Source organism: Prionailurus bengalensis, chromosome B3, assembly GCF_016509475.1.
Source record: "Prionailurus bengalensis isolate Pbe53 chromosome B3, Fcat_Pben_1.1_paternal_pri, whole genome shotgun sequence".
NCBI classification, from domain to species: Eukaryota; Metazoa; Chordata; class Mammalia; order Carnivora; family Felidae; genus Prionailurus; species Prionailurus bengalensis.
The window spans coordinates 110,420,705-110,431,593 of record NC_057355.1 but is presented as its reverse complement, the minus strand read 5'-3'; the positions used below and the strand labels follow the sequence as shown (position 1 = coordinate 110,431,593).

Here is a 10,889-nt window from a genome sequence, read left to right as displayed (position 1 = left end):
TCTGGTTATGCTACTCACGGGCTGAAGGGCTGAAGAAAGTCCTTTATTCTGAGCCCAGTTCAATTTTCTATTAAACACATAACAATCTGACTCTAGAGATAGGTATATTGATGGTATAGTGATGGATTCACTGAGGGTAGTTACATGTTTTGAAAAAAAAATCAGGCTCTGAATGAATAGTTTGTATTTATTTATTTATTTATTTATTTTTTCAACGTTTATTTATTTTTGGGACAGAGAGAGACAGAGCATGAACGGGGGAGGGGCAGAGAGAGAGGGAGACACAGAATGGGAAACAGGCTCCAGGCTCTGAGCCATCAGCCCAGAGCCCGACGCGGGGCTCGAACTCACAGACCGCGAGATCGTGACCTGGCTGAAGTCGGACGCTTAACCGACTGCGCCACCCAGGCGCTCCCGAGTAGTTTGTATTTAAAGAACACTTTTCTTTGCAGAAAATAAGAATTCTTTTTTTTAAAAAAACTTCTTTATTTAGTATTCTTTGTTTAATGTGCTTCTTATATGTCTCTGGCTATGTCATTATTTGCTGTGATATGTAAACTCCTAAGGGCAGGGATGATGTCTGCTTCATTTATTTTTTAGAGCACCCAGAATAATGCCATGACCAATGAGGTTTTTAATCCATTTGTATGCTACTGTTGTAGATTGGAACAGAAATTGCATCCCATGCTCATAAAGAATACTCTTTCATTCTTAGACTTTCCAGAGCCAGAAATCTAATGAAATATTTCTATTAGGACACCATTCAATATCATTACATGCAGCACAAATGTATAATTATTGGTTTATTTTAATTCCTGAAGTATCAATATTAATTGATTTTCTGTTATAAAAGCTGCCCAATGTAGAAAATGCGAAACATGCTGAAAACCCTATGAAAGAACTGAAAAATCATCTTTACTTCTCATGCCAGAAGGTAATCACGTCAAACATTCAAACTTTTTTTTATATGACTCATTTTAAAGTGTTAATATTATCTAATACTTAACTGATTTTAAGACTTTCAAAAGGTTTCTTCCTTTTGATTTCCACCCTTTCAGTTAGTGATCCTGTGTTCTTTCCAGGAAGAATTATCGTTTTGTTATTTTCCATGTATTGAAATGTTCTGTGAATTAAGGGAAAGCGTTTGCTGTCAGCTGCTAGTAACTGACTCCTGCTTCGAAGGAAAAGCTGTCGTGCCCATGAAGGGAAATTAATCCATCTTGCCCCAGTGCATTTGTTCCCCTGAGAACCAGGTGAACTACTTTTGACTGTTTCCCTAGGATTATGTCACCCACCAAGGTAACTTTCTGTTTCAGCAGGTGATGTTAAGAAACAAAACAACACCCTGTAAGTTAATCAGTTTTGGAAAATAGAGACTGGCTTTATATCCCAAGGCTTTGATGTGTTTAGTGGTTCCTGTAGGGATCTGCCTCTCTTTTGTTTTGATTGACAAGACCCTTCCTATATATTTGAGCAGTCAAGCAGCCCAGTGACAGAGGGTAGAGACATTTACCCAGAGCAATCTTCTATCACTCATCGTGATTTTCAGGAATCTTGGGTGCAAGTGTGAACCTTAAAAGGAGTTAGCTCCAGCAAGATCGGGTAAGTGCTTCTCCATATTTGTAACTTCATTCCACCAGAAGGGAAGTCTGAAGAACCCTGCTAAGGTGACAGATCAGAAGTGCATCGGTAGAAGTGCCTCAGACCGAGAGATCAGATTTCAAAGTAAATAACTTTGCAGCAATAATGAATGATTTTAAGCAACAACAAATTGAGGATGTTCCATAAATGCAGTGTCCACTCTTACTTTAACATCCAGGTGGGCTCTGTCCAGGGGGCCAAGCGCGAAGGGAATGATTCTGGCTCCCGGAAAAGCACAGAAAATGACCAAGACCCAGAAAGAATAGACCTGACAGTAAATTGGGATTATGTTTTAAACACTTCTAATGCTTTCCAATATGTAAGTTTAAACTGAATCACAACCGGGTGCCTATTACAGGGGAGGCATAGAGCAGAGGCAATTGGTCGCTAATACGATACATTTTTATGATGTCGCCAAGTCAGGTGCCAGGTTTCATAATATCTTGTGCGGACCCATGTTTTATGGTGGGTTGGGTTAGTAACCATACATCTGGGGCATACAGTTTTCATTTATCTACGCCCCTCCGATTTTCCAGCCACGACACTGAAAGTGTAATTTTGTGTAGGCAGGTAACATGGCACCAAGTACCCTAGATCTGAGCATAAATAATTTCATGTGTTATGTTAGGGTGTGCATTACTTTTGGTGTGACTCATATTTTGAATTTATTTTGAAGAGACCACTGGAACAAACTTCTTGAACACATAAGTTAAGTCCAGCAGTTGGGTTGCAACAAGGAAAAGCCTGAGGATGCCCTGGGAGGGTTGGGTGTCTAATGAGCACAAGGGGTCCATGGAAACCATACTGGAGTCAGGGAGAAGAAAATTCGGGCACCTGTGTTGGAGTCTGTGGGCTTTTACACATACTTGGCTCATTTCTTCCGAAATGCTAAGAGCAAGGTGCCTTTGACAATGACCATCATATCATTGGTCGCCCCCTGGAAGGACGCTGGCTCTGTTAATAAACTCTCTTCCCTTCCCCTCTCTGAAGGAACGCCATGAAGCTGGCATACCTTTTCCTCGGCCCCATGGCCCTCTTCCTCCTAGCTGGCTGCAGCTGTGTTCTCAGCACATCCAGTGGGAACCTGCTCACCTTTGTGGGCTGTGCCGTGAGGGAGTTTACTTTCCTGGCCAAAAAGCCTGGCTGCAGGGGCCTTCGGATCACTACGGATGCCTGCTGGGGCCGCTGTGAGACCTGGGAGGTGAGTCTCAAGACAAGCCCAGGTAGCAAAGCCTTCAGGGTCGGCCGCCTGGGTTGAATCCTAAGTGTTCACTTTTTAAATAAAATGAGGTAGAGTGGGGCATTTCTGCGGAATGTCTTTAAAATAACAATTATTTGGCATTCTCCAAAAGTAATCTGAAAGAAGCATGTTCTTGCCCCTGTAACAAAGCACTGATAAAATTAATATTTTTATTTTACGCAGTGTCGTATATTTGGGAATCATCTTTAGGGGGTTATGATGTGCTATTATTCTATCCATTTTACAGATGGCAGGAGAAATTCAAGGAGCAAATGACTGCAAAGTTACATAGACAGTCAGTAGAAAGTTAGGGATAAATCCCTGGTTCAAGCATGTAACCCACACTTCTCTATATTCCTCTACCTGTGATACAGCCAGCCAATCGCCAAGAGGCAGGCCTTGAAATATCTAGCAGGTGAGGGCAGGTCCTCGATTCTTCCCTCAGTGGCTCATGCACAGCCCTGCCCTGCCCCAACTCCCCATTGCAATTCTTAGGGATCTCAGGGATTATCATCCACAGATCCACGAAGTCCCTTTGTATTCAATGATATCCAGCCTTTTAAGAGGCAGTGCATTAAAAATGAGGATACAAATCTTGGACAAAGTTCGAACCCTATTGGGCTGAGATGAGGAGATGTTTGCCAGGTGAGCAGAAAAGAGGCCCATTTAGCACCCTATCCCATCATACCCCAGAGTGACTGTTGACTCTTTCTACTGAGGCCTGGCTTGGTTACTAAGCACAAGCTCTGATTCAAAAACCATCACCCTGGCTCAGAAACCTTAGACGACTCCCCCCTACTGCAAATTCCAAAACCAACTTCCGAGGTCTTCAGCAATATGAAGTCTGCCCGTTTTCCTGGGGTCTGTACATATTCCGAGCCGTGGTCTTGTCAGACTGAGTTTGAAAAGGTTTATTAAGCACCCCTCATGAAATCTCACTTTTGGTCTTTTTCTCGTGTCCCTTCTCATGTCTATCTGTCACTATTAAATAAATTCTTTGATGTTTGCGTCCAGTGCCAACTCCTTCCCCAGAGGTTTTCTGAGTTGCTGGCCACCCCTGACTTGTGTTCACCTGTTGCCTTATTTTTTTCCCCCACCACACAGTGCTAGGTTCTAAGTTTTTTGAGAGTGGAGTTTCATTCCTTTGCCTTTGCTAGCCCTTGTTGCAGTGTCATGTATGAAAAAGACCTTCAATAAATATTTGTTGAATTATGTGGGATTGACCTCTATCTGGAGTCATACACTTTTTTTTTTTAAAGTTTATTTATTTTCTTAAGTAATCTCTATACCAGACATGGGGCTTGAACTCATGACCCTGAGATCAAGAGTTGGATACTCTTCCAACTGAGCCAGCCGGGTGCCCCTGGAGTCATACATCTTTTAACCTAATTGACGCCAACTTAGAAGTCTGTGAACACCATGAGAGGACACTGCCATTGGAAAAAACAGCCATCCATTCAGGGACTCAGAGAGCAACCTGCTGTCACTTAGATAAAATTATGGCCCCATAAACGGTTTGGGTCCTGGTGACAAAATTTCCAAATTACATAAAACGACTCCACCTAATTAGCTTTATTTTTGCATCATCCAGGGGCTTGAGACTTAAGAGCCAAATAAAAATTCAATTACTAAGGATACTGTGGCTATGACTTGACATCAAACTTACTTGGGCGGGGGTGGGGGGTGGGGGGCGGTTGGCATCTTCTCATACTCAGGGCTCGGCCTGGCCATGCCTATCCCCACTCGAAGTTCATCTCTCTGGTCTTTGGAACTCTCTCTGGGCCTACATTTCAAACCCTGTTTCCTTCAACTCAGCTCGTTTTCGCTTCTCTTTAAAAATTGATGAATGTCTTTACTTGGATCCTCGTCACCCGCAGGAGGTCAGGGACTGTGTCCTCACTGGAGAAATAGAAGCACCAAGACCTTTAGACAACAAGATTCTCCTTAATGTTAGCCAGCTTTTATTTATGCCCTTACTGTACTAGGTACCGGGAGGTTATGTATAGAAAATTTCATATAAGAGGCCAAGATTTATTTTCCCAGTAATCTAAAAGTTTCTGAGATATAAAGTGCTTATTTTTGGTAACTTAACTGGAGAGCATGTCTGAAAATGAGGATGTCTGTGACAGCAAAGCAGCTGGATTTACTTCAAAGGTGGAGCTATTGATGAAAAGAGCCTTTGTTCATGGCCTGGGGTTAGGGTTGCCAGATTTATCAAAAACCAAGTCAAACCAAACCATGATTTCACTTAAATGTGAGTGTCACATAAACAGCAATTGTTTTTTGGGACCCAGCTGGTCCCAAATCGAGGCCTGGCAGGGAGGGAGGGGAGGGAAGAAAATACCCCAGTCTCACTGTGCTCCGTGCCCCGATCTTCTCCTGAAGTACATGGGAAGGAAGGGAGCACGGGAGCTCGTTGATTCGGTCCATAAATATTCAACCTGGGTAGGAGGTTGAATAAGAGCGGAGAGTGGGTCTGAGGGGGCTGATGGGTGAAGTCCAGCATAGCTATCTTCTGGGGTGCTTAGCCAAGATGCCACAGACAGTGTTGTTGGCTGTGAGAGTCATAAGGCATCTGTAGGCATCTTATTACCCATGCAATGAGCAGAGCCATACTTTATACTAAAAAAAAATTTTGTTGTTTATTTGACATTCATATATTACTGAGTGTCTTAGATTTTACCTGGCACCCCTGCTTGAGATTCCAAATTACTGAGGGTAAGAGGACGTGCAGCAAACTGAGGAGGGTAAAATGCTACCTGAAAAGTAGGAGGAGGCAGTGATATCGGATGGAAGTCCTTGTCAAAGGCAGAGCCATTATTCCCGCGACATTCACGTAAGAAGTTCATCCTGGGCCTCCGTTTAACATATTTTATTCACCCAATACAGGTGAAGGCGTTGGTTTTTGAAAGCTTGTAAGTTGTTATTTTTGTTGTTACTTCCTTATCCTTGCAACTACCCTGATAAGAACAATAGATTACATTTACTGAGCACTTACTTGGTGCTGGGCCTTGTGCGGTGTGCATGTCATCCTACCGTATCTCCACAACACGGCTGTGAAGTAGAGATTTTGTTTCACAGAGGAGGAATCTGAGGCTTCCAGAAGTCAAGTGGACTTTCCAAGGTCTTCAGCAAGTGGAAGAACAGGGGCTCAAGGTCAAGGGTCTGACCGCAGTATTTGAGATTGTTTTTTTTTTTACACGGTCTTTTGGTTATTTATTTATTTATTTATCAACACTCATGGCCATGAATTCATAGGGAATGGGCCCCAGCAGCTCAGGCTCCTTCCCACTGGTTCTCACAAGGCGTGCTACTCTGGGCAGAGCAGGCTGGCGCTTCAGCTGGACCCAAGGACCTTTCTCTTTGGCTTCCTTCTGTTTCTGATCATTTTCCTTCATGCACTTCAGGAAGCTGTCTCAGCAATTTGAGTGCTTAACATGCTCAACACGTACATTAATTTTCTTGGCGAGAATATTGCCCTTAACTTGTTTGCTTACAACGATGCCAAGAGTTTGCTGGGTGACACCGTAGACTCTGCCAGTCTTGGCATAGTTAACATTTGTGAGGCACTCTGTTTTGAATAGCGCCCATTCCCTTGATGTCCACAATATCACCTTTCTTGTAGATTTGCATGCAGGTGGCCAAAGCAACTCCATGTCTCCTAAAAGGCCTAGAGAACACATAGCGGGTGCCTCTTCTCTTCCCCTTCGTGGTGGTCATTTTGGTGAATTATTGGAAGATGGGGGTTCCGCTACAGGGTTTGGGATTTTAACTACTACTTTGTGCCGATTTCCTGATCTATATGCTCTTCACGAAATTATCTTTGAATTCAAGATTTACGAGAGTTGAAGGCAGGAGGTGAATCCTTTGATTACCAGAACAGCGCACAGGGCATTCCAGAAGCTGCCTTGCTGTTTTCTGTCATTAAATCAACAAATAGTTATCGAGAACCTCCTGGGTGACAGGTACTACTCTGAGTAGTAGAGGCGCAGCAGTGAGTAAAATGGGCAAAAATCCCTGTCCTGACGGAATTTGCTTTTTAGAGTGGGAAAAATACAACACAAATTAATAAAATAATGTAATATGTCCCGTGGTACTGACAGGTGCTATGCAGAAGAAAGAGCAGGAAGATGGTGGGAAGTGGCAGGGTGTGGAGGTGGGGTGTTGCGATTATAAATAAGATGGTCAGGAAAGGATGTTCTGGGCACTGGGAATGGCAGGCCAAAGACTCTGGGGCGCTGCTGTTCTTGGTGGATCTGGGGGACAATCAGGAGATACTGTGGCTGGAGCAGAGTGAGGAAGCCAGCAAGACAGGGTGGCCGGAGACATAGCAGGGGGTGCAGGGGTGGGGAAGATGATGGAGGGTCTTGAGGCTGAACGTCTTTGACTTTTACTCTGAGTGAGATGGGAAATCACTGGGGCTTTGAGCAGAGAAGAGAGAGGAATCTGACTTACATTTTGAAAGAATCACTTGGGGCTGCTGTGCTGTAAATTGACCATAGGGGGTGATGGTAGAAGAGAGACCAGTCAGAAGACTTTTGCAATGATCGGGATTATTCATTTGCTAAATATTTATTGAGCACTTGCTATGTGCCATGGGCTCTTTGGGAGCTCAGGATATGGTACAGAAAGCAGGTTGCTGCTCTCAGGAATTTGCTTTCTGTTGGGAAGAGACAGATTCACAAGTAAACAAATGACTAACGAGTTAGTTTCTGAAAGTGATTAATGGTACGGAGGACAAGAAACAAGATGGCATGTCCTAATGGGTTCCCTGTTTTCTACCCGTGAGGATAGAAGCCCATTCTGGAACCCCCCTACATTGAAGCCCATCATCGAGTCTGTACCTACAACGAGACCAGACAGGTGACGGTCAAGCTGCCCAATTGCGCCCCCGGAGTGGACCCCTTCTACACCTACCCCGTGGCTGTCCGCTGCGACTGCGGGGCCTGTTCCACTGCCACCACGGAGTGCGAGACCATCTGAAGCTGGCGTGGCCTACAGAACACAGCTGGCAGCTTTGAGCTTCACGGACCCAGGTGCACGGGCAGCCTGAGCAGCTATACCCCCTGGATTCGAGGACTGTTTAATTCTGACCACCTGTGGAGGAGGTTATCCGTCTCCCTTAGGCCCAACTCCGGCCTAAGGCCCAGAGGCAGCATACTGATGCTAAAAATGCAAAACAACATTTGTGTTTTCGCTGACATAATTTCTCTGGTTCACACACTTGCAAATTAATTTATCTTTGCCTTGAATCTCAGAACATAATTTGATTTATACCACAATCCTCCTCCAATCTGGATTTATAATACGCCAATAGTTTTAGGGCAGTGGGAGTAATTAGGAAATGGGTCTAGAAAGTCTTTAAATTCCCATCTCTTATTTAACAATTGGTCTTCAACTAGATTTAGGATCAAAGGGCCAGATATTAATAAAACCAAGGCTTTGTCCTCAAGCCCCCAAAGAAAATCCAATTGCAAGCTTCCTTAGAGAAAATACTCCCTCCTTCTTTTAACTGAGCACTTATTTCAGGTTAAAAAGTGCTCAGATTAAGAAGAGGAGGGCAATAGTAGCTCAAATTGAAACGTGTTTGGTTCTGGGTGATTCTTTTCCCGAGCAAAATTCTTGAAGCTCCTCCTTACTGAAGAGGCCCCTTCGTGATACAAACAAAAACAAAAATGAAACAACACTCAGGAGAAAATGTGAACTGGATCCATCATTTAGGTTTAAAAATGTACAGAACTAAACTCTGGTTTTGGACTCATGGGATGCTCTCCCAAAGCTATGGCCAAAATGATTAATCACAAATATTCTTTCCCACTTAGCATATTTTAAATTTAAGTTGTAATTTTTTAAATTTGGAAATTTTGCATGTTTATAGGGGTAAAACTGCATTGCTAGCTTGGGGGAAAGTCCGTGATCATCTAGGCCTTGTGCTAAAATCTTACAGCAGCTGATTCTCTGTGACTTTTTTTTTTTTTTTTTAACTCTGGTATTGTGCTAGTGTCTTTAATTCCGACATTTTGAGGGTTGAAATGAACTCTGTTCCTTTTTTCACAACACGCCAGGAAAATCTGTGTTAATGCCAATAAAGCATGTTCTTTGTCTTTTGGATTCATGAAAACTTTCAAAAACGTCTTTTTAGTCTTTAATAGACTTGGAATAGCAATAGCAAGCACATTCAAAACGAATTTAGAATGTCACGTTTAGTAAGAGACACAGACAAATGACTGGATATGGTAAGTCCCAAGGTGGCTCCATCTGGACTCACATCCTTGGCATATCCCAGCGGGGAGCCAGGAGCCCCCCTTGAAAGAGGAATTGGAAAAGTCCTCATGAAAACAGAAATGTGACTGTTGGGGTTGACGGTCAAGGACTGGGATGCTGAGGTGAACACCTGGGAACAAAGAACAGGAGCAAAGTCCACCCCAGTCCTTAGTGCAGATCTGTTGTTAGGCAAAACACTCTAACACAAAAAGTAGTGGGGAGCCTGGGATCTCGGGCCGGACAGTGGGTGGCGATTGGGAGTAACCCTGGGTGACACCTCACGAGTGTTTTCAACCCATCCCTAAGAACTTCCCTCAGAATTTTCTGACAGAAACGGCGGCTTCTTAAAGAAACTTAGGGAAAAAGGGCAGAAGCAGTAAGGGTTTGCCACAATTTGAGAAGTGACTACAGCATGAGGAAGGGGCCAGGCAGGAAACGAGTGATACACTGTAGCCAGACATTGAGGACAAGTGAATGGAGTCGCTATTTATAAATGTGCTGGCAGAGTTAAGGAAACCAACAAGGGGTGATAAAACACTCTGAATGCTTGTTTAGAAGCAATGAACATTCCTAGGCTGAAGGAGAAGAAGAGGAAGTGACCATCAGACCCCAGAGAGAGCTGTGACCTTCCTTTCTTAGGACCCAGCTGGTCCGGAATCAAGGCCTGGTAGGGAGGGAGGTGGGGGAGAAGATACCCCGTCTCACTCTGCTCTGTGCCCTGATCTTCTGCTGAAGCGCATGGGAAGGAGGAGAGCACGGGAGCTCATTGATTCCATCTATAAATATTCACCCTGGGTAGTAGGTTAAGTAAGAGTGGAGAGTGGGTCTGAGGGGGCTGATGGGTGAAGTCCAGCATAGCTATCTTCTGGGGTGCTTAGCCAAGATGCCACAGGCAGTATTGTTGGCTTGAGAGTCATAAGGCATCTGTTGCATCACAGTTACTAAGACTCCTTGTGGTGAATTGGGACGGGATACATATGGAAAGGTATGTACTGGCTAATCAATATCTTTAACATTGGAGAGATGTGGGAACAGTGGTAATTGTCAGGACTGTGGGATTAGTTAGTTGTTAAGTACAATTGAAGCACTCAGGGGATGGTGTAAAAGCCACATTTGAAGCCACCCTCTTCTCCTGGAGCCGAAGGACAGACTGTGCTGAACAGCAGGCCTCAGACCTAAGCGGGAGAGCAGCTGAATTATTAAAAAGGCTTGGGGCATGTGGGCGGCTTAGTTGGTTGAGCATCTGACTCTTGATTTCAGCTCAGTCATGATTCCAGGGGCGTGGAATGGAGCCCCACGTGAGGCTCTGTGCTGAGGGTGGAGATTCTCTCTCTGTCTCTCCCTCTGCCCTTCCCTTCTGCTTCCTTTCTCGATCTCTAAAAATGAATACATAAAGAAAATAAAAAAGAAAAGTCTGGATCCCCAGCCGTCTTCTATCCTTAAGTCAAGGTCCTCCTAGGGAAGGAGTGGGACAGGAAGACCTGGAATGGGGACAATTAGTAGATGAGCTTGAGGTTCCCTTACAGAAGGGGCCCACTCCTCCTTGCGAGAGATCAGCCTCCCCTTGCTGAGACCAGGCTGAGTCTCCATCCACAGAAGATGCTTTACATGATAATACCTGCCTTCCTCAAATACTGCCCATGACCTCTCATGGATAATTAAGGTCAAGTCTAAGGATGACTCCATTGGGGAAGGACTCTCTGTATGATGGGAGAACAAGATCTTCCATTGAAGCTTCCTGAGG

At 44.2% G+C, this 10,889-nt stretch overlaps 1 protein-coding gene and 1 pseudogene across 1 annotated transcript; one reads left to right on the top strand and one right to left on the bottom strand.

Moving 5' to 3' along the window:
- The first annotated feature begins 2,419 nt into the window (after nucleotides 1-2,419).
- On the top strand, nucleotides 2,420-8,992 carry GPHB5 (glycoprotein hormone subunit beta 5). Its single transcript, XM_043556313.1, has 2 exons — nucleotides 2,420-2,842; nucleotides 7,676-8,992. Exons 1-2 carry the CDS (start codon nucleotides 2,639-2,641, stop codon nucleotides 7,862-7,864), a joined length of 393 nt encoding a protein of 130 aa, XP_043412248.1. The 5' UTR covers nucleotides 2,420-2,638; the 3' UTR covers nucleotides 7,865-8,992.
- Nucleotides 6,106-6,918, bottom strand: LOC122467762 (annotated as a pseudogene).
- Nucleotides 8,993-10,889: the final 1,897 nt, after the last annotated feature.